Source organism: Scyliorhinus canicula, chromosome 5 (assembly GCF_902713615.1).
Source record: "Scyliorhinus canicula chromosome 5, sScyCan1.1, whole genome shotgun sequence".
Taxonomy (NCBI): domain Eukaryota; kingdom Metazoa; phylum Chordata; class Chondrichthyes; order Carcharhiniformes; family Scyliorhinidae; genus Scyliorhinus; species Scyliorhinus canicula.
In genome coordinates, this window is record NC_052150.1 from 204794633 (window position 1) to 204818515 (window position 23883).

General features: G+C 41.3%; 1 protein-coding gene across 3 annotated transcripts in view; it reads right to left on the minus strand.

Moving 5' to 3' along the window:
- The window catches only part of nom1 (nucleolar protein with MIF4G domain 1), an 81993-nt gene that overhangs the window by 49358 nt on the left and 8752 nt on the right, over nt 1–23883 (minus strand). For all 3 annotated transcript variants that reach the window (XM_038798383.1, XM_038798381.1, XM_038798382.1), the window contains exons 2-5: nt 19058–19194; nt 17869–18064; nt 16446–16769; nt 13942–14052 (exon numbers count right to left, since the gene is read on the minus strand). In XM_038798383.1, coding sequence (XP_038654311.1) covers nt 13942–14052; nt 16446–16769; nt 17869–18064; nt 19058–19134 — 708 coding nt within the window. In that variant the 5' untranslated portion in view covers nt 19135–19194. The remainder of the gene's footprint in view (nt 1–13941; nt 14053–16445; nt 16770–17868; nt 18065–19057; nt 19195–23883) is intronic.

The window sequence follows — 23883 nt, forward strand, 5'->3', positions numbered from 1 at the left end:
GGGTCACAAAACAGCTTATAAGATCTACTAAAAGGTATGATGAAAGGAAACTTGCAAGGGATATCCATATCATAAGAAGAAATTTTATAATTATATTATGGTAAAGCGGGTTCAACAGCAATGTGGGCTCACTAAAAGCTGAAAATGGAGATATTGTCATTGATAATGGGGAAATGGCAGACACGCTGAACAATTACTTTGTCTCAATATTTACAATTGGAAGTCCCCAAACAAAAAATAGTTGATAGAAGACGGGGACTTAATACAATTAACCCAAGTACAGCATCAGTAACTAAGAAAGCGAGTGCTCCTGGTCCCTTCATTTTCCTGGAAGAGTGACAACTCCACAAGACCTGATGGGTTTCCATCCAAGGGTGTGAAAGGAAGTCGGGGAGTACATTGTAGATGCCCTAATTATAATATTTCAGAGTTGCGTAGATTCAGGAATAGCCCCTCTGGATTGGAAAATTGCACATGTCACTCCACTTTTTAAGAAGGGTGAAAAAGGGAAACCAAGTTAGCCTAACATTTGTGGTGGGGACATTGCTGGGATAGGGTAACTTAACAGCTTGAAAAATGTTGGTTGATCAGGGAGAGCCAGCATGGATTCATGAAAGGAAGGTCACAAGTAGACACTAAAATGAAGTTACTGTGCAAGTCCCCGAGTCACCACACTATGGTGCCTGTTCGGGTACACTGAAGGAGAATTCAGGATATCCAATTCACCCAACAAGCACGTCTTTTGGGGTTTGTGGGAGGAAATCCAGAGACATGGGGAGAACATGCAGACTCCGCACTGACAACCGAACCCGGGTCCCTGGTGCTGTGAAACAACAGTGCTAACCATTGTGCTACCGTGCCAAACAAAAGAACAAAGAATACAGCATAGGAACAGGCCCTCCAAGCCTGCGCCGATCCTATCTAGACCAACCGCCTGTATCGTTCTATACCACGTCTGTTCATGTGCCTATCCAGATAAGTCTTAAAGGTCACTAACGTATTTGCCACAACCACCTCACTTGGCAGTGCATTCCAGGCCACCACCACCACCGTTTAAAAAAACTTCCCCAGCGTACCTCCACTGAACCTTTCCCCCCTCACCTTGAACTTGTGCCCCCTTGTAATTGTGCCACCCATATTTCAGAAGGCATTTGATAAAGTCCCACATAAGATACTGTTAACTAATGTGGAAGCCCACAAATTATTGACATGGTTAGGAAATTGGATAAATGGCAGAGAACAGAGTGGGGATAATGGATAATTACTCTAATTGATAGGATTGAATTGGTGGTGTACTACAGGGATCTGTGTTGGGGCCTCAATTATTTACATTATTCATCGACAACTTGGGTGATAGCATAGAGCATATATCCAAATTTGCTGATGATACAAAGTTAGACGGCATTGTAGATTGTCTAGATGATAGCATAAAATTGCACGGAGATATTGACAGATTAGGCAAATAGGCAAAATTGTGGCAGATGGAATTCAACGTAAACAAGTGGGAGGTTATCCATTTTGGACCAAAAGAGGATAGAGTAGGGTACTTTCTAAATGGAAAGAAGTTACGTACAGTGGATGTCTAAAGAGAATTGGGGGTTCAGGTGCATAGATCTTTAAAATGCCATGAACAAGTGCAGAAAATAATCGAAAAGGCTAATGGAATGCTCGCCTTTATATCTAGAGCAGGCTTTTTCAAAGTGGGGGGCACGACCTGTGGGTGGGTCGCAGGCAGGTGTAAAAAGGGTCATGGTGCACCCTGAAATCAACGCAAGTATCCCAACTACTGGGTAAGGGCAGAAGGATGGCAAACAGAAAGAGTGCCATCAAAATGGCCTTTGTGAGGAGAGATACGAGAGAATGCATCCAGGAGTGAGAAGCAGATTGAACTTGCAGGCTGACAGACATCCCAACTGCAAGCCAGATGGTTAGCTGTAATTTAGAACTATCACACAGACAAGACTGAAGCCGAGTAATGGGACATCAACGCCAATCAATCCGATTCTTCACTGAAGTCTTTCAATCAACTAACATTAAATTGAGTAGCTTTTCAGGATCACCCACAAAGAAACTCGGTCCCCATTTCTATAGAGAAGTGAGCACATACCCCCACCTTGCAAGCCCTCCACATATACACACTCTCTCTCTCGTTGGAAGGAACTTTTGAGAAGACAAACACCAGGTTGGAGAGTTTTTCTGGATTTGGGTGTCGATCCACACCTGCAGAACAATTACACTTGGACTCTTCAAAAGCAACCAGAGGAAAATTATCGGAACCGTATTGAAATTCGCTGCCTTTGTCTGCCCCCCCCCTCCCCCATCTTGCATCGTAAGTGAACAAATTCTTGATGCCAATCCTAAAAGCAACCTTTTTGAGTTTAAACCCGTTTCCCTTTGTCTTACTTTCAGTTTAATCTGCAGCAATGTTCTAGATTCATCTTTCCCAGCCATTTATTAGCATACTTCATCCTCTCCTGCAAGATTATCTTTAAGGTCAAGGCTTATTAAGCTTCTGTAGCCTTTCCTCAGTGTTAGTCGCGGCTTAGTGGGTAACACACTTGTATCTACATCAGACAGGTTGTGGCTTCACATCTAGGCTAACACCCTAGTGTCGTACTGCACTGGTGTTACCGTGTTAGACTGCTATTTTCCCGATACCCTGTTAAATGGAGGCTCTGCCTCACGTGGATGTAAAAGATACCATGGGACACATTTAATAATAATAATCGTTATTCTCGTCACAAGTAGGCTTACATAACATTGCAACAAAGTTACTATGAAAACCCTTGAGTCGCCACTCTACAGCGCCTGTCCGGTTACACGGAGGGAGAATTCAGAATGTCTAATTCACCCAACCTGCACATCTTTCTGGACTTTGTGGGAGGAAACCCATGAAGACAAGGGGAGAACGTGCAGACTCCGTGCGATGACCCAAGTCTGGAATCATACCCGGGTCCCTAGCGCTGTGAAGCAACAGTGCTAACCACAGTGTTATCGCAATAAAAGCAGGGAGTTATTCCTGATGTCCTGTAATCAACATCACAAAAAAACAGATTATTTGGTCTTTACCACATTGTTTGTGGGTGCTTGCTGTGCACAAATTGGCATTACAGTAGTAACATTATGGCTGCAAACTACTTTGTGCTCATGTAGTTGTGAAGGTGCGAGCAAAATACAAATCGGTTTCCCCCCCATTATTCAAACATGGATATCAAACTTGTGGCTCCACTCGGCACTTTGAATATCTCCCTACTTCCATAGAGTCAGAGTTTTACAGCACAGAAAGCAGCCCTTCGGCCCATCGTGTCTGTGCCAACATCAAGTGGTTCCTGGTAAAAAAAGGTTTGAAAAACACTGATCAGGAAGATTGGCGTATTCAGACACAGAAGTTATGCTGCGGCCATACAATATCCTGGTTAGACCCAACTTGGAGTACTGTTACCCGGTCTGGGAACCACACCGCAGGAATGATACATTGGCCTTTGGAGTGCAACGTAGATGTACAAAGATGATGCCTGGACTTACAGGGGTTAAGTTACGAGGAGAGGGTGTCCAAATTACACTAGAATTTAATGCGCGATTTGATCAAAGCCTTCAAGATATTAACAGGAAAAGACAGGGTAGATAAAGGTAAATTATTTCTACTGGTTGGATAGTCTATAAATAGGGGAGCAGAGTCTAAAAATTAGGGCCAGACCTTTCAGGAGAGATGTTTGATGGCAGTTCATCATGCAAAGGTTGGTAGAAGTTTGGAACTCTCTCCCACAACCAGCAGTTGAAGCTAGAACATTTGTTAATTTTAAATCCGAGATAGATAGATTTTATTAAGCAAAGATATTAAGGGATATGGGCCAAAGGCAGGCAAATGAATATAGGCCACAGATCAGCCAAGATCTCATTGAATGGTGGGACAGGCTTGAGGGGCTGAATGGCCTACTCATGTTCCTATATTTATATAAGCTGTGGCTTGTGGAGCTCTCTGTATACTACCCTGGTCTTTCTGGGACTTCGGACAATAAAAGATTTTGGTGCGAGAAATTAGCGTTAGAGTAACTGCCATTGTCCACTCAGAATTACCAGATAGATGGTGGGTCTTCACACCCACTGTGGACAATGGGTTTTCGGCAGTTACTGTTTTGTTGAATTGCAAACTTGGGAGGGCCCCAGTCCAACCTGTTCAAAATGAGAGATGCTTTTAAGTGCAGCTCTGCTTTCGGTCACCAAATTATGCATTTTTGCAAGCTGGTGTCCTGTAACTGTCTCCTCCAGAACAAAATCAGTTCATGGGAAAAATTGCAACTAATCAGAGCAACCATTTTAACAGTCAGATTGTTGTAACGGCAAAACACACACATTTCCCTGCAGCCAATTAGTTCGGATAAGAGTTAGTCTTGGAAACCAAAACTATCTGTTCTAAACAATGGAATGTCGCCATGGGTAAATGTCAAGAAAAGTCAGACGATTTTCTCGGTGTTCATGAGAGTAGAATTGCGCAGTCAAATTTGTACAGGAGAAGGCATAAGATCAGAGGACACTGTAAAGGTATGGTGAGGCACGACAGGAAGAAGGTATTGTTAAATTCAACTCATTAGGAAAGAGGGAGCTGATGTCGATCAATTAGGACACTGATGATGAGCAAGCAGGACATGCCGATGAGTTTTGAATCAGTTGGGGTTTATGAAGAAAAAGACGCAAGAGAAATCTCATGACTGCTCTGCTATACAGTCTACCAATTTACAATAAAAATCATTGGACTGACATGCCTTCATGGGAGCTCCTCACATGCCCATTGAACAGAAATTTGAGGGACTCACCTACACCATGTTCACTACATGTAAAACATAGCAGGGATGGGAAAAATGCAAGAGCTAGCCATTTTATAAACTTTTAATATATTGATATGCTGCAAAGGTATCTTGTGCCCGGTTTCATTTTACTGTAACCTCTCAATGAAGCTTATGTATCAGAATCCCTCTGAAGCTCGCCTTTACCTTAAGAAAAATCATAAAATGTAGTGACCTTCTGTCCTGACTGATAGCCATGCATGTGTTAGAGCAAGTGAGACAAGGGAAAATCATGCAATTTGCAAGGCTCTAAACTAAAAATTGAGTGGGTCACAAACATCCATTTCAAAACAGACTGAAAATTCCAATGAAATGAAAAGCGCTTATTGTCACGAGTAAGCTTCAAATTAAGTTACTGTGAAAAGCCCCTAGTCGCCACATTCCGGCGCCTGTTCGGGGAGGCTGGTACGGGATGCCAAGGTATATGGGAAATAATATTGCAAATCTTGCACTACTTAATTTAATTTATCGGTTTGCGATTAGATAATGATATTAATGATGGATTTCCACTTTAAATGCATCACGTTAATGTTTGGTGGTAAAGCACCAGTTGATGTTGCAAACCAGACTTTACACATTGTCCGGACCATCCACATATTGCCATCTAGTGGCTCTGCAGCAGCCTGCAATTCTGGAAATTTCTGGTCAGCTGACTAAATAAAATGGCACCTGCCCATCTTCGAATTCAGAAAGACAAGCAGGACATAGAACATAGAACAGTACAGCACAGGCCCTTCGGCCCTCGACGTTGTGCCGTTCTGAAAAATTCTTCCCTGACCCAACTGTTAAGAATCCCACTGTTGTCAAATGGGTGGGTATCCCAAAATCCAGAAGGGTTCACTTTGGAACACTGGTTTTTAGTGTATATTTTGGCAAAACATGAGGAAAGACATGCAACCAGTGAGAAACAGTCCATCCTTCTTGTAATGAATTAAAGAATATTTAAGAGGAAACACGCAACAAGAAATACCATAAAACACTACAATAGTACACTTAATTACAATAACGTCTATACACAAACAGTAATCTCATGAAGTGAACGCTTGTTCCTGTAAGGAAAACAAAGTGTTTATATCTAGGTTGGTATATATTAGATATAAGGTATAATTTGAAGTGGGCTTAATTTAATATTTCAATGCCTGTAAGGGTGAAATCTAGTTCAATTCAAGCTGGATATAGGTGTTTGTATGTGTGGGAGTTGGTTAAGTTCCAAAAGCTTAGAGGGGGCTACAGCACAAAGAATAAATAGGCCAGCAGAGGTAACTGGGCTTTGTAAGGGAAAGAAGCTTTTAAGTTTAGTTCAGCTAATTTCATTGCAATTGGAGATAGGTAGTGAGAGAAGGCAGCTCTCAACTCTGCTCGAAGTAATTGGTTTTGAAGGTTCGAGAAAGAACATCTCTCTCAGCTAGAAGAAAAGCCATGCCATGGAGCAATGGTTAAGAAAAGAAGTGCAGAGATCTGAAGAGCAGCTAGTTAAGGGAACTAGATAAATTAAGAGAAATTTCCAAGATGTCTGAAGTTAAGGTACTCGATGAGAGAACCGTTCAGTAAAGAAAAGACAGACCGAGCTGAGAAGAAGGCTGAGACGCCAGAAAGATATCTGAAATGATTTTCAAGTTTGCGAGATTTTTACTACAGCCTGAAGAATGAGTTGAAATAATTGTGGAAATCAGTGGCTGAACCGTGGAGTTTCTTTAAAAGTCTTTAAGACAAAGGAATCCTGAAGAGAGAGGTGTAATAACCTGAAAGCAAAAACCTTGATGGAAGCAGTGGAGGGGGAAGCTTAATTTAAAAAAAATTTGAACGTGCGACGTTTGAAAGCAGAATTTGAAATCACTCATGTGGAAGCTGGAGTTCAGTCAGACAAGGTGGTTCATGGTATGAAAATCATCAAGGGTTTTTTTGAGGCACAATCCACAGACATCCACTAGGGTTCAGTGAGGAATGCTTAAAAAGGACTTTTTGTGTTAATGAGATCATTGTAGCTTAAAATATACTTTGCAATCTATATTTGTTAAACTAAAGGAGTAAAGGTATATTGTATTATAATCCAATTTTTCCATGTTTAACAAATGTTTTTTTTTCTTCTTGTTTAAACTAATTAGCGGCCCTGTGACTATGTTCCTCCTTTTTTATATAAAACAAAAGCAAAAGTTATGGTCTTTTGAGCCAGGGGTCTATTCTGGGATCTTCCCGTCCAGTTATATCAGCAGGGATCGTAACAGTTCCCAACTACCTATATTATCTGAACTCAGAAATGTCCCTTTTACCAAACAACATTCAATATTATATAACTCAATGAACTAAATCCAACATATTAGTTAACACCCACAGGTTATTTTCTAGGTTTTTGAAGACCTTCAGTTCAGTGTAGAGGTTCTGAAATAAACTTTTAGCCACAACTTGTTTTTGGTACAGCCTTTATTCGGCTGGGTGTGGCTATGGTGGTAGCGGCTTCTCTCCTGCTGCACTCAGACATCCTCCCGTGGTTGTACTGTCCTTTGCCTTTGATGCTTTGCTATCTTAACACCTTGGACCAGGCTTTGAACATATTGTTGTGAATAATATTCTCTCTCCACTTAGAACTCACTTCTTCTATAGTTCTAACACCCATTTCAAGGTGCTATTGTCATAGGTCAACACTTGTTTTCCTATTACTACGTTAATTCACATTTCAAAAATAGCTCTTCAGACTGCTACACTCATCAATTCCTTTTTATCCAATTTCTTTCATTTATTTTATCCCAATTTCATTTTTAACCTTGATTCTCAATTCTTCAATATTCCTTTCATTCCAACATTTTAACACTAGAACATTACAGCGCAATACAGGCCCTTCGGCCCCCGATGTTGCGCCAACCTGTGAAACCACTCTAAAGCCCATCTACACTATTCCCATAGACTACTCTGTCAACCATTTTGTTCACATCATAGGTAGTCAAACAGATCCCATTAAGCAAATCAGCTCCATAATAACCTTTCTAGCCTAACCATGTCACTGCTGACTGGAACCAAACCTTCTCTACTCTTAACACTCTTGTGTGGCGACAATATTCTCAAACGCCTGCTCTGGAAAACATTCTATCTCCAAATGGAATGTGCCCATTTTACTCTCAAGCTATGCAAATTTCTGCTCAAGGAGCTCAGCCTTCATTCAATTCATATAGCAATTTGACATGCACGGTACTCAAGTTCAGTTTATGCATACTGGACATATTATCCGAGATTAATGCATAGCTATTTAACCTGACAAATATATAATGTGGATATTGGCTGACTCACTTATCAATAACAATGGCTGGTTTAGCACACGGCTAAATCGCTGGCTTTGAAAGCAGACCAGTACCAGTCTTCCTGAACAGGCGCCTGAATGTGGCGACTTGGGGCTTTTCACAGTAACTTCATTTGAAGCTTACTTGTGACAATAAGCGATTTTCATTCATTTTTCATTTCAATACTCTTGAACACTCATGATAAAAGGGATGACTTAATTCAACAACAACTTGCACTTTTAATGTAGGAAACTAACAGACAGAAAATGAGAGTAAAAGGATAAAATACTAAGATGTACAATTGAAAACTTGGTCAAAGATGTAGCTTTTAAAGGAAGATCTTATACGATGCCAATAGGAACCCTTGAGGTGCAGTGGTAGCTCCTTTAGCACTGGACCAGAAGCTCTGGGTTTGTGTCCAATGTGTAGCCACCTGGGGTGGCCATGTCCCGATTTCAAAATGGATACTCGCAAAGAGTGCAGGGAAAAATGGACAGCATTAGAAAAACAAGCAGGTGCAAGGTTTCCTGTGGATTGGAACTTGCAGAACCCAGACAGAACTGGAACTAGAAGCCATTAGCATAGTAATGAGCCATCTCCGGGGACAAAAAGGAACATTGAAACAAATCGGTACCAGGACAGACTTCCCGGCGCCAGTGGACGCTAAAACAAAGGCAGGCCAACGGTTACCTAGAGCCCGCCCAACGATCAGGGAACGACCCCGTTATTGGAGAGAATCGATACAAACGATTGGGACATGGTCCAATTAATTGGGACCAAGTCCAGGGTCCGCCCAGAAGGGCGCAAAACCCCATGGGGTATAAAACAGAGTCCCCAAGGTCAGTTTGCTCTCTTGAGAACTCTTACTTTCTCCATCTTCACCTTGGCATTTGGCTCTCAGCTACGAGAGACCGCCAAGCACCAGCCAAGTAAGTCTAAGGTCAACGCACACTACGAGATAGGCGCTCCTAGCTACTATTCTATACCAGTTCGAAGCCAGCAGTATCAGAACCGGGCAACGGCCATTGTTCCTCTGGCTGAGTGGGCCACTCGAAGCTAAGTACAGTCTTTTAGTAGTAGTTGTAGTTTAGTGAGTAGAGTTTGTGCACGAATAATAATTGACTGTGTAAATAAATGTGCATTGATTTAAAACTTACTAACTGGTGTATCGAGTCATTGATCAGTATTCGGGTTTGAACCCTGTGGTGGTATCATTACGATACCTGGCGACTCTTGAGCAAAGGTAGTTAAAACACAGCAAATTAGGGGAAAGCATAACGAGCAACAAATGCCAGGATATGTTGACCATGGAAAGAGCATTAATGATAAAGTTCAATGGGCTGAGAATCATGTCAGGAATACTTCAACTAATTCCCCCAAAAGGTAAAAAGGTGTATGGGAAGATGAGCCTGGAGGTGACAAAAGCATGGATGAGGCTTTCAGTGGTAGACGTATTAGATGCTGTGGTATGAAGAGACAAAAGTTCTGTTCCTTTTTCACCAACACACTTTTATTTCTTCCAACAGACTCTGCACAAAACTCTACACATCACAAGACCCAGAGGCCACCTGAAGCCCCTTTACATATCAGTGTCAATTATTGGACACTTAACATAAATGAGACAACTAATTGCAATGTCTCTTAACCCATTACTTAACAGTCTCCCCTTCCTTGGAGAAAAAAATCAATTAGGTGAAAACCAAAATTTCAAGAAACGAAATCACACACACGTGATTTCCCCCCCTTTTCTTTGTTTGGAAGAGAGAAAAAAAAATCACAGAAACAAGCGCATTAACAATATCCAAAAGTTTCCGTGAACTAGCCCCTCTTTTCGTAAAACAGTCTGACAGTTGATAGCTACTGTCGACCCATTTAATTTTTGTTATTTCCCCTCTGTCCAACATCTGCTTCAAACTTGCAATGTATATCCGTAACCTCTTTTCATTGACACTTTTTGTAAACTGCACATTTTCCCCACAGGGATTTATTGTCAATGTGACAGTCAATAGGTATATTACCCAAATCCCCTAATTTCTGTCAATATCTGACTTATATAAAAGGCCATATCCACCGCTTCCACAAGGTTTAACGTCTCAGCAGCCAAAGTGTTTTTGACAACTCTCCTTATTTTCTTTGTTTCCCACACAAGAGGGCAACATTTACCATTGTTCCCCAAAAGGAAAATTATAAAACCTCCTGCGCTTGAAACCCCATCACATAAATTTGCATAGGACGTATCACTATAAACTATGAGTTTCAAGCACCTACGGTCACCTAAAACCGGGAACTTCAAAACACACTCCTGCATTTTTAGTTTGGCCAACACTTTATTTGCTCTTATTACATCTTCCACTTTGGAATCATTCATTTTTGTACTCAACTCTAAGACATCAAAACTCACGTCCGGTCTAGTCTGTCTACCTAACCAGTTCAGTTGCCCAATTAAACTTCGTAGTTGCTCTTTTTCTATCTTTGAAACCACTGCGTCTTTTTGTGAAACCTTGCCACGACTAATTGCTATTGGGCTGATGCTTTCCAAATAAGATTGCTGACGTAAAGTTGCCCCTAACTTAGTCTGTCCGATTTGCCCCTAACTTAGTCTGTCCGATTTCCAGTCCAATATATTTAAATGCACCAGAAGCCTAACTTTCAACCCTGAATTATTTTCTCAAACCAGAGATTACAATAGCTTCAAAATCACTAGTCCCACCCCACAAAAAGTCATCAACATGCATCATAAAGATTTCCTTTATAGCGCCAGTAAAATATTGCAGGATCTGCTTTCAACTGGCAACAGCCTAACTTTAACAAAATCGACCTTACCGAAAAGTACCACACTCTAGATGCATCATTCAATCCATATACACATTTGTTCAACTTCCAGAGTATCCCTTCTGTGTTAGCTGCCTCTTTCGGAGGACGGAGAAAAATGTCTCTCTGGAGCTGGTGCCCCTCCAAAAAGGCAGCTTTTATATCTATATATTTGCATTCCCATGCCTTTGTGGCTAATAGAGCCAAGAAAATCTTTAAAATAACCTTTCCTGCTGTAGGTGAATCTACCCTTAAATCCTGATCATCTAAGTTTTCTTCAAATCCCCTTGCCGCAAGTCTGGCCTTTGCCTTATAAGTTCCATCTGGAAGAACCCTTTCCGTGCAAATCCATCTGTGGGATAGAGCTTTTTGTCCCCTATCGGGTACTTCCGTGTATACCCCAAATTCACTCCAACTATGCAATTCTTGCTGTTTAGCATCTTTGATAACTTTTTCATCTAATTTATTTGAAGCCACCAAAATCTCACGTGCATGTGGGCTTCTACTCCTGTTAGTATTCGTAGTCTTACTCATGTTCCGAGATCTTGATAAACTACGTCCCCTCTCCCGCCTGGTATCTCGTTCTGTACTGCTAGATCTTTCCCTTCTGTTGTGAGATGTCCTTTCAATAGTTCTCAACCTTTTCCTGAGAACCTGTTCACTACCTGATGTACTATCTGAACTGGCACTGCGTTTCTGTGCCCTCCATTTTTTAAACTTTGTTTTCCCAATCCATTGTCTTAACTATCTCCCCTGAATGCTGTACATTCAACCAATGTTTATACTTTCCAGTGGCCTTCCCTGCTCTACTAATAACAGTTGCATCCTTCCATTGACTTGACCCTTCAGGCAAGTATGTCACTTTTGTACCAACTTTTGGCAGTTGCCCTCTCGGAAAAATGGCCTGTTCTAATTTATCAGAAGTGTCGTGTTCCTCTACAGAAACCCTGTCTATATCAGTTAACTGGTCCTCATAGTTCTGTAACACGTGCGTACCAGATGATTCTGGTTCCTCGTCATGTCTGTCCGCTCTGTCTAAATTTGAAAATTTGTAATTGGGACCCATTATCCTTGATGAATGTACCCCAACAGTTTGATTACCATGTTTCAAAATAATTGTTTTGCCATCTATGCCTATGATCTTCCCTGGGCCTTCCCATTCATTAGAATTGTCTCTCGTAGTATACCATGTCTCCTTGCTGAAAAAGGGCATCTGATGGCCATACCTTTTGTCTTAAAGCTCTGCGAATTGTTTCAGAAACGTCTGCTTCCAAAAAATCTTTTCTACTCTATGTAATGCATTTAAATGTTCAGCAAAACCAGAGCTAATCGCAGTCCCCTCCCAAGCTGGAGGCTGGTCATCCAAAATGGATGGAATTTTAGGATTTCTACCAAATACTAATTGATAAGGACTATAGCCCCCAACCATCTGCAATTAATTCTTTGCATGTACTGCCCATGCTAAAGCTGAATTGAGCCTGCAGTTTGGTAGATCTGCCAAAATTTTCCGAAGCATGTCATTGATGACAGCATGAATTCTTTCGCAGACACCATTACTAAATGGGCTTTCTGCAGCCGTGTTCATAACCTGATATTCATGTTTTCACACATATCCCTAAACTCATCATTAGCAAATTCGTAAGAAATTTTGCCGGTGGACCCATTCCTGTCCAGATCCATTTTTCCAGGATTTGATCCAGAATTACTCTTTTCTTTACTTCGTACAATCGTTGATTGACTAAATCTGGTTGCTAAATCTACAAAATGAAAAATAAATATATTATTTGTTTTCTCCCAGATCTTAAGGTCCATGGGCACAATGTCGTTCACATCCCTGGCCAAAGGTAGGGTTGCTATCGGTCGTGCTGGTGTCCTTCTGTACTTCCTACAAACTTCACAGCGATCACTAACCTGTTCTATCAGTTTAGTATAGTAGTCATCCTTGATCCCTTACCCCTGCATCCTTTAATAAAATTTTCAGCCTCCGAGGAGACGTATGTGCAAATTGCCTATGCAGTTTTACTACAACAAACTTTTTATAAGCTAAAGTCCCATTTTCAACTGCCATTAACACATCCTTAACCACTCTACTTGAAATATTGTTTGTCAGTAACGGAATACAATAGTGCCCCGACTGTGTAAATTGTAAGTCCACCATCTTTCCAAAAACTGTTGCCGTATCCTGTTCCATATCCAGTTTTATTTTTTTTCACTCACTCCTTGGTTTGATCTGGAAAAATTGTATCTTTCAACCCTTCAGATTTACACAGCAACCATCCTCTGCTACCAATTGTTAGACGTATTAGATGCTGTGGTATGAAGAGACAAAAGTTCTGTTCCTTTTTCACCAACACACTTTTATTTCTTCCAACAGACTCTGCACAAAACTCTACACATCACAAGACCCAGAGGCCACCTGAAGCCCCTTTACATATCAGTGTCAATTATTGGACACTTAACATAAATGAGACAACTAATTGCAATGTCTTTTAACCCATTACTTAACAGTAGGTACTTGTCGATAGTTGAGGCAGGGACAAAGATAAGCGATGATAGGAAGGTGAAATTAATTGGTCTGTGATGAGGCAGACATTGAGTTGGATGCTAAGGTCACAGTCCAATCAGATGCTGAATTTGTATACAGTCTGGTTCAGCCTGAGGCAGTGGCCACACATGGAGATGAAATTTATGGCAGGGAGCATTTGTGACAGGGGCCTAAGACATTGGCTTTGGGCATCCTGGATTGTGAATGGTGGAGATGCAGCCCTGACAACAAAGAAACATCAATGGAGGGGTCAGACATTTTTGCTACAGGTGTGTTAAACCTGACATCACATCTTTGAATGATGTCAGCGAGTAGGATTCAATTCACTTGCTGAGACTCTGAAGTGGTGATCATATCACATGTAAGTACCTGATCTATGATTCACTATGCCTTACTAAGAAGTTTGAGTTCGGGGAGTACAAATCGCAAATTCGTTATTCTGCATTTTTAAAGAATATTTCTACGTTACCAGACTCCTTTGAAGTTTTCGAAGTTTTTCCACAGGTTCGGGATCATAGCCTGGAATTTTTCGCATATCATTATTCTTCAATGCTAACATGGTTTCCAGCATAAAACGGATCTGTAACAGGAAAATGAAGCGTTGGCAAACTTGTTCTTAAAATTACCGGAGTTCGCAGCCTACTTTGGCTCGCTGGGAGGCAATCCATTCAAAACGATCACATATTATTCTGTGAAATACTTGCATTGAGCTGGCCGCTCATGTATTGACAAGACTTCATTCCATAAACGCTCGCTGTCATTCTGATAGCCATGTTAAGTGGTTACTCGGGGTTTAATTTGCCAATATTCTGAAAGATCACAGTATTGTCACCAAGCACTCTAAGGTTGTGAATTTTAACACTGCAAAGTTATACTTCTCTTAAAAGCAACATTCATATTGTCATGACCCTGCCTGGAGACAGTATTCAAAAGAGGCCTTCATTGATATGTGTCTCCAGGTAATGTGTTTAGAACTGCAATTTAGATAGTAATCAAGTATGAATAGTATGGAGGAAAAACAGATTATGGACGATTTGGAAGGTCCCCAAGATAATGCATAGTCATGGTAGTTGATAGGGGCAGACAGTCAAATACACAGAAGGGAAATCAAAGAATAGCAAAGGTATAATTGCCCAGACCGTGAAAAGACAGGAGAAGCAATTACCATTTAGCAGTCTCAGAAAGCATTAAGCCAGTTTCCAGCCACCAATCCTGAAGACCAAGGATACAGCAAACAAGCTTCTAAGTCTCAGAACCAAGACAGTGCAGTAAACCTTCGTAACCGTAGTTTTAAAAATTTCTTCGCTGGACCAAGAAAAAGACAGTTGCCAGATTGAGTATCCTCCCCATATTGTGTGGTAACTATAACTGGTTATTCAAATTGGACATTGTTTGGGGAACAGGGGACTTCAGGTATTGTAGATTGTAACAAGGGGTACATTCTACAGAAACGGTGTTTAATAATTCATACATCTTTAATTGTGTGAGAAGAGAATAGAATCATAGAACTTACAGTGCAGTAGGCCATTCGGCCCATTGAGTCTGCACCGGCCCTTGGAAAGAGCACCCTACTTCAGCCCACGCTTCCATCCGATCCCCGTAACCCAGTAACCCCACCTAACCTTTTGGACACTAACCGGTGGGAGGAAACCGGAGCACCCGGAGGAACCCCACAGACACAGGGAGAACATGTACATTCCGCACAGTGACCCAAGCCGGGAATCGAACCTGGGACCCTGGTGCTGTCAAGCAACAGTGCTAACCACTGTACTACCATGGCGTCTTACACCCTCATGAACCAGTGTTCCAAGTTGGGAACACACTTGCAAATAACATCAGCGTATTTTGTGACAGTATGCATGCATAAAAATGTTGAATGAGTAAAAATAAAGGTATTTGCAGACAGATTTACTGCCCAAACACTAGGTCACTGAAACAATGCAATTCCATTCTTCTCAGAGGAATGGGCAACATGGTATAAATATCACAGACAGACAGCATAACTTGTTAAGGCTTTGTGAGCTGCCAGATACAGGAGAGACACAGTTTCTAGTTGGAGATGGATCCTGCAGCCATTTAAGGATTCTAGTTTTGTCTTGGCACAACCAGGAGAAGAATAATTGGAACAGATTTTATTGCAGTGGATTTACGGAGCTCTCTGAAAATTGAGGAAAGTGCCTTGAATAGGTCATTCCAAGTTATTACTCGATGAAATGGGAATCTGGGGACACATTGGGAGGTGGGAGCAAGTGTGGACTGCTTTCTACAACTTCTGGTATTTTACAGGAAGTATGATGTGTGAAACACATAAAAGGGGGATGCCCCTCTAACTTAAAGTTTAAGTTCCTGAGAAGAGGGTTTAGTTAATGGTGCTTTTAGTCATTTGTTGCTTTAAAAGTTGTAAAATCTTGATGTGCCTTTCCTTCAGCTGTTAATGTGCTGAATTTTTTTTTAAAAATCGGTCTCTGAGACTGTAACAATGCATCACGCTTTCACCATTGAAGGCTCAAAATCCCGGAATTTCCAAACTAACAACAACACCAATAATTCAAGAACAGAAAACTCCCCAATACCTCCATGAATGGGTAACAAATGTTCACCTTCCTAGAGACACCCATATCTCGAGAATTCAAAGCTGTTAGTTCTTAAAGACAGTTTACAGGATATTCCAAGTAATCTCAAATAAGATATAATGGAAAGAAAATCTCCCTCCACTACGGTACTCAATAAAGCCCTTTATCTTAATTCCAGGAGAACAACCTCTACTCCAGTAATTTGGAATTACCATTTGCCCCAGATCTGATGGATGCTTCTTCAATTGTACAGCTGAATCATGAACTCGAGTCAGGTGAATTAAGCTTAGACTTCACAGCTCCATAGCATAGCAAATGCTAGGTCACTGTAACACCAGTAGAAAATTTAAATCCTCAAGCCCAAAAATAAATTCAAATTTGAATTTTAAATCTATCTTACCCTCGTTTGGTCCTGGAATTGTTTGCCAACACTGTTAGCTTTGTTTTGGGCCTCAATGATCAAATCCCTCAATGCAGCAGCATCGTCCTTCCGAAGGGTAAATCCCACTTGTTTCAGTAAAAGAAGGATTAGCGCAATGTCCTTCTCCTTGAAGTTGCTTGTGAGTTTCTTAAGAATATCAAACACCAACACACACTGTATCACATGGAAGTTGTAGAAGTGTGCAATTAAATTGATTAAATTATCACATTCTTTTGTTTCGCTGATGCTTCTAGAGTGTTCATCAAATTGCTTCACTATTGTCTCCAAAACATGGCCTCCAACCTGTAAAATAAAAAGTTTTAATGGGTAATTATAATATGGATGTCCCACCACCACCTTCTCAAGGACAATCAAGGATGGACAATAAATGCTGGTCTAACCAGCGATGTCGACATACCGTAAATGTATAAATAAATAATATAGTAGTTGCTAATTTCTTAAAATTCATGTTAAAGTCAATAAACAAAACTTGAAACGACATAGCATCTTCCAAAGCTTCAGGATCTTCCAAAGCAGTTCAGAATTAAATGCAGTTACTGCTGTGATGTACAAACCCAGCAGTTATTTTTCACAGTGAGCTCCCACAACAGCATTGAAATTAATTTTTGGTTTTAGAAGTGGTTTGAGGCATAAACGTTGAGCAGGACACCAGAACAATGCCCCTGCTCTTCTTTAATTGTGCTGTGGTGGGCCTGAAGTGATTTCAATATTAGTGTGCTCAAGGTGTGGGGATAAAAAATGAGGAGGTATCATAATTTTTATGTCTGTTTATATAGAAACATAGAAAATAGAAGCAGGAGAAGGCCATTCGGCCCTTCGAGCCTGCTCCGCCATTCATTATGATCATGGCTGATCATCAAGTTCAATACCTGATCCTTCCTTCTCCCATATCCCTTGACCCCTTTAGTCCCAAGAGCTATATCCAATTTTCTTGAAATTACACAACGCACATTAAGTACATCTGGTTTGACTACGCTTAACTTGTAATGCTGACATTACAAACCAATTTCACAGAATCAGCAAAGTAATCTCAAATTGTATTTGTTTTTGTTCATGTTCTTGAAGTATGTAAAAAAGTGACCTATGCAATAAATATTGGGACTACTCAAACACATCTGTCAGACCAGCTGAGTAATTCCAGAAATTTCTATTTTTATTTCAGATTATCAGCATCTGTGCTACTTTATTTTTGAAATGTGTGCATCTGTTTACCAATAGAAGTACTGATAATTTGATTTCAAGCATACAGGTTTGCAGTGGACAGTACTGTTAGTCTCCTTACTGCCAGTCACAAATATTAAAAATGTTAGCCACATATATATCACAAGTTAAAAAAAGCTAGTTTATATGACAATTCAACCAACTTGAGTAACGATGTTACCTCAATTCCAACATTGTGATGAAGGATGCTGATTAACAGAACGTGCTCCATCATCAATCTGTCAGGCATCAAGGCTGGAGTGACACAGGCTGCCAGGAGAACATCTGTTAGGGTATCATTCATGTCTTTACGGCTGTTTGTCATATAAAACTCTTCAAGCTGATTACTAATGGAGGCCATATTAGGTTCACTCAATCTAATACCAGAAAAAAGTGTTTTTAAAGATTCATATTTGAAGTAACGTTTGCTCGAAAGCACCAGCATTTTAACTTCTTCCAAATTACTGTCTATATAATGCAGGATTTTAGGCGAGGGCTTAATCACACACTATACAATTACTCTTTATATTATACACTAGGTACTTAGCAAGTTACGTAACAATGAGGCATGTCATTAATTTTATCTTTTTTTAAAAACCAAGCAAGCGATGAAGGGCCAAGGTACGTAATGCAAGACACCATCAAGATCGAAAAGAGGGGGCGGCATGTGGCGCAGTGGTTAGCATCGGGACTGTGGCACTAAGGACCCGGGTTCGAATCCCGGCACTGGGTCACTGTCCGTGTGAAGTTTGCACATTCTCCCCGTGTCTGCATGGGTTTCACCCCCATAACCCAAAGATTTTCTTCTTTTTTAAATTAAAAAAAAAAATTTAGTGTATCCAATTCATTTTTTCCAATTAAGGGGCAATTTAGTGTGGCCAATCTACCTAGCCTGCACATCTTTGGGTTGTGGGAGCGAAACCCACGCAAACACGGGGAGAATATGCAAACTCCACACAGTGACCCAGAGCCGGGATCGAACCTGGGACCTCGGCGCCGTGAGGCTGCAGGGCTAACCCACTACGCCACCGTGCTGCCCTACCATCTAACTGTCATAAAAACCCATCTGGTTCACTGATGCCCTTTCGGGAAGGAAATCTGCCATCCTTGTCTGGCCTACATCTGAGTCCAGACCCACAAAACAACGTGGTTGACTCTTAACTGCTCTTGGAGTGGCTGATCAAGCCACTCAGTTCAGTTAGGGATAGGCAATAAATGCTGGCCTGGTCAGTGAAGCCCATATCCCATGAAAGCATCAACAAAAGAGAAATCGCGATGCTCCTCCCATGTTTTAAGAATGTAAAATTCTCTAAAGTTAAAAGCAGTCTAATATTAATTATGGGAGCAGTAGAGATTTTTCATTTTCTTACCTATTCAGAAGTCCTTTTACATTCTTTTTCAATCTTGCAAGTTCTTCCTTCTTCTTTGCATCCATAGTTTCAGACATTTCACGCAATTGTGGGGGAATGTACTTCTGGGAAACAGTTTCCTCACTTGATGTTTGTTCCTAATGTAAAATGGTGAAATAGGTTAGAATATATATACATACACAATTACAGGGTAATTCCCAGCCAGGTACATACTATGACTATAAGAGGTCAGAAGCTGGGAGTTTGGCGGTGAGTAACTCACCTCTTGACCCACAGCCTATCTACTACCTACAAGGCATAAGGGGGAGGGAGTGGCGTAAAGGCATTGTTGCTGGATTAATAATCCAGGGACATAGAGTCATGCTCTGGGGGACTTGGTTCAAATTCCACCATGGCAGATGATGAAATTTGAATTCAATAAAAGAAATCTGGAATTAGAAGTCTAAAGATGACCATGAAACCATTGTTGTTTGTCGTAAAAACCCACCTGGTTCACTACAATCTATCATCTGGCCTACATGCGACTCCAGACCACACAGCAATGGGCAATAACCCACATCACAATATGGTGGAATTTAAAATACAGATGGAGGGTGAGAAAGTAAAATCAAATACTAGTGTTTTGTGTTTAAACAAAGGAGATTACAATGGGATGAGAGAAGAACTAGCTAAGGTAGACTGGGAGCAAAGACTTTATGGTGGAACAGTTGAGGAACAGTGGATTTTTCACAGTGCTCAGCAAAGGTTTATACCAACAAAAAAGGACGGACGGTAGAAAGTGGGAAAATCGACCGTGGATACCTAAGGAAATAAGGGAGAGTATGAAATTGAAGGAAAAAGCATATAAAGTGGCAAAGATTGGTGGGAGACTGGAGGACTGGGAAATCTTTAGGGGGCAACAGAAAGCTACTAAAAAAGCTATAAAGAAGAGTAAGATAGAGTATGAGAGTAAACTTGCTCAGAATATAAAAACAGACAGTAAAAGTTTTTACAAATATATCAAACAAAAAAGAGTGGCTACGGTAAATATTGGTCCTTTAGACTAGAGGATGAGAAGGGAGTTTTAATAATGGGAGATGCGGAAATGGCTGAGGAACTGAACAGGTTTTTTGGGTCGGTCTTCACAGTGGAAGACACAAATAAAATGCCAGCGACTGATAGAAATGAGGCTATGGCAGGTGAGGACATTGAGAGGATTGTTATCACTAAGGAGGTAGTGATGGGCAAGCTAATGGGGCTAAAGATAGACAAGTCTCCTGGCCCTGATGGAATGCATCCCAGAGTGCTAAAAGAAATAGCTAGGGAAATTGCAGATGCACTAATGATGATTTGCCAAAATTCACTAGACTCTGGGGTGGTCCCGGTGGATTGGAAATTAGCAAACGTGACACCACTGTTTAAAAAAGGAGGTAGGCAGAGAGCAGGAAATTATAGGCCAGTGAGCTTAACTTCGGTAGTAGGGAAGATGCTGGAATCTATCATCAAGGAAGAAATAGTGAGGCATCTGGATAGAAATTATCCCATTGGGCAGACGCAGCATGGGTTCATAAAGGGCAGGTCATGTCTAACTAATTTAGTGGAATTTTTGAGGACATTACCAGAGCAGTAGATAACAGGGAGCCAATGGATGTGGTATATCTGGATTTCCAGAAAGCCTTTGACAAGGTGCCACACAAAAGGTTGCTGCATAAGATAAAGATGCATGGCATTAAGGGTAAAGTAGTAGCATGGATAGAGGATTGGTTAATTAATAGAAAGCAAAGAGTGGGGATTAATGGGTGTTTCTCTGGTTGGCAATCAGTAGCTAGTGGTGCCTCTCAGGGATCTGTGTTGGGCCCACAATTGTTCACAATTTACATAGATGATTTGGAGTTGGGGACCAAGGGCAATGTGTCCAAGTTTGCAGATGACACTAAGATGAGTGGTAAAGCGAAAAGTGCAGAGGATACTGGAAGTCTGCAGAGGGATTTGGATAGGTTAAGTGAATGGGCTAGGGTCTGGCAGATGGAATACAATGTTGACAAATGTGAGGTTATCCATTTTGGTAGGAATAACAGCAAACGGGATTATTATTTAAACGATAAAATATTAAAGCATGCCGCTGTGCAGAGACACCTGGGTGTGCTAGTGCATGAGTCACAGAAAGTTGGTTTACAGGTGATTAAGAAGGCAAATGGAATTTTGTCCTTCATTGTTAGAGGGATGGAGTTTAAGACTCGGGAGGTTATGTTGCAATTGTATAAGGTGTTAGTGAGGCCACACCTGGAGTATTGTGTTCAGTTTTGGTCTCCTTACTTGAGAAAGGACATACTGGCACTGGAGGGTGTGCAGAGGAGATTCACTAGGTTAATCCCAGAGCTGAAGGGGTTGGATTATGAGGAGAGGTTGAGTAGACTGCGACTGTACTCGTTGGAATTTAGAAGGATGAGGGGGATCTTATAGAAACATTTAAAATTATGAAGGGAATAGATGGGATAGATGCGGGCAGGTTGTTTCCACTGGCGGGTGAAAGCAGAACTAGGGGACATAGCCTCAAAATAAGGGGAAGTAGATTTAGGACTGAGTTTACGAGGAACTTCTTCACCCAAAGGGTTTGTGAATCTATGGAATTCCTTGCCCAGTGAAGCAGTTGAGGCTCCTTCATTAAATGTTTTTAAGGTAACGATAGATAGTTTTTTGAAGAATAAAGGGATTAAGGGTTATGGTGTTCGGGCCGGAAAGTGGAGCCGAGTCCACAAAAGATCAGCCATGATCTCATTGAATGGCGGAGCAGGCTCGAGGGGCCAGATGGCCTACTCCCGCCCCTAGTTCTTATCCCATGAACAAATTATGAAACGTCAGGAATGTGATGGAATACTCTCCACTTGCCTGGATGAGTGCAGCTCCAACACCACTCAAGAAGCATGATACCATCCAGGACAAAGCAGCCCACTTGAATGGCACCCCATCCACCACCAACACATAGCAGCAGCAGTGTGTGCGATCTACAAGATGCACTGCAGCAACTCACCAAGGCTCTTTCAGCATCATCTTGAAAACCCACAACTGCAACCAACTATAAGGACAACACCACAGCCTGCATATTTCACTGCAAGCCAAACACCATCCTGACTTGGAACTGTATCGCCATTCCCTTACTGTCACTGGTTCAAAAATATTTGCTCTTTTTTTTACATGTTTCTGACGCTGGATCAGAAATATTGCACTTCTGACAACTTAAAATTACAAGAAAAAGTACCACGAAGAGCATCACAGAATATTAAGAATTGATGTAATTGAAGACTCTGCACTGAGCCAAAAAATCCGCATGTGTATTAGAGCATTTAGAAGGGGGTATACAACTGGAATTTTGCAGAGGTTTTAGGCCACAAGTAACTTAGGGTTTAGGTGGGGCAGGCTATGAAGGATTTATAGATAAAGCTGAAGGGCTTCCTGATGGAATCTCACACCACTAACTTTGGTACATTGTACAATCAGATCAGGACACAATTTCAGAGTTATGGGGTAATACTCAAACGCATCGATATGCAGTTTAAAATTGGGCCTTGGTATCTCTTGAGAAAATGAGTCTGTTTCCACTGGAGCACAGAAAGCCAAGGATAATTTAATTTAATAAACATTTTTAAATTTATGAAATAAAACAGAAATTGCAGGAAAAACGCAGGAGGTCTGCCAACATCCGTGGACAGAGAAACACCAACTCAAGTTGGGTGAGCCTAACGTCTGTGGTGGGTAAAGTCTTGGAGAGGATTATAAAAGATACGATTTATAATCACCTAGATAGGAATAATATGATTAGGGACAGTCAGCATGGTTTTGTGAAGGGTAGGTCATGCCTCACAAACCTTATCGAGTTCTTTGAGAAGGTGACTGAACAGGTTGACGAGGGTAGAGCAGTTGATGTGGTGTATATGGATTTCAGTAAAGCGTTTGATAAGGTTCCCCACGGTCGGCTATTGCAGAAAATACGGAGGCTGGGGATTGAGGGTGATTTAGAGATGTGGATCAGAAATTGGCTAGTTGAAAGAAGACAGAGAGTGGTAGTTGATGGGAAATGTTCAGAATGGAGTTCAGTTACGAGTGGCGTACCACAAGGATCTGTTCTGGGGCCGTTGCTGTTTGTCATTTTTATAAATGACCTACAGGAGGGCGCGGAAGGATGGGTGAGTAAATTTGCTGATGACACTAAAGTCGGTGGAGTTGTAGACAGTGCGGAAGGATGTTGCAGGTTACAGAGGGACATAGATAAGCTGCAGAGCTGGGCTGAGAGGTGGCAAATGGAGTTTAATGTGGAGAAGTGTGAGGTGATTCACTTTGGAAAGAATAACAGAAATGCGGAATATTTGGCTAATGGTAAAATTCTTGGTAGTGTGGATGAGCAGAGGGATCTCGGTGTCCATGTACATAGATCCCTGAAAGTTGCCACCCAGGTTGATAGGGTTGTGAAGAAGGCCTATGGTGTATTGGCCTTTATTGGTAGAGGGATTGAGTTCCGGAGCCATGAGGTCATGTTGCAGTTGTACAAAACTCTAGTACGGCCGCATTTGGAGTATTGCGTACAGTTCTGGTCGCCTCATTATAGGAAGGACGTGGAAGCTTTGGAACGAGTGCAGAGGAGATTTACCAGGATGTTGCCTGGTATGGAGGGAAAATCTTATGAGGAAAGGCTGATGGACTTGAGGTTGTTTTCGTTAGAGAGAAGAAGGTTAAGAGGTGACTTAATAGAGGCATACAAAATGATCAGAGGGTTAGATAGGGTGGACAGCGAGAGACTTCTCCCGCGGATGGAGGTGGCTAGCACGAGGGGACATAGCCTTAAATTGAGG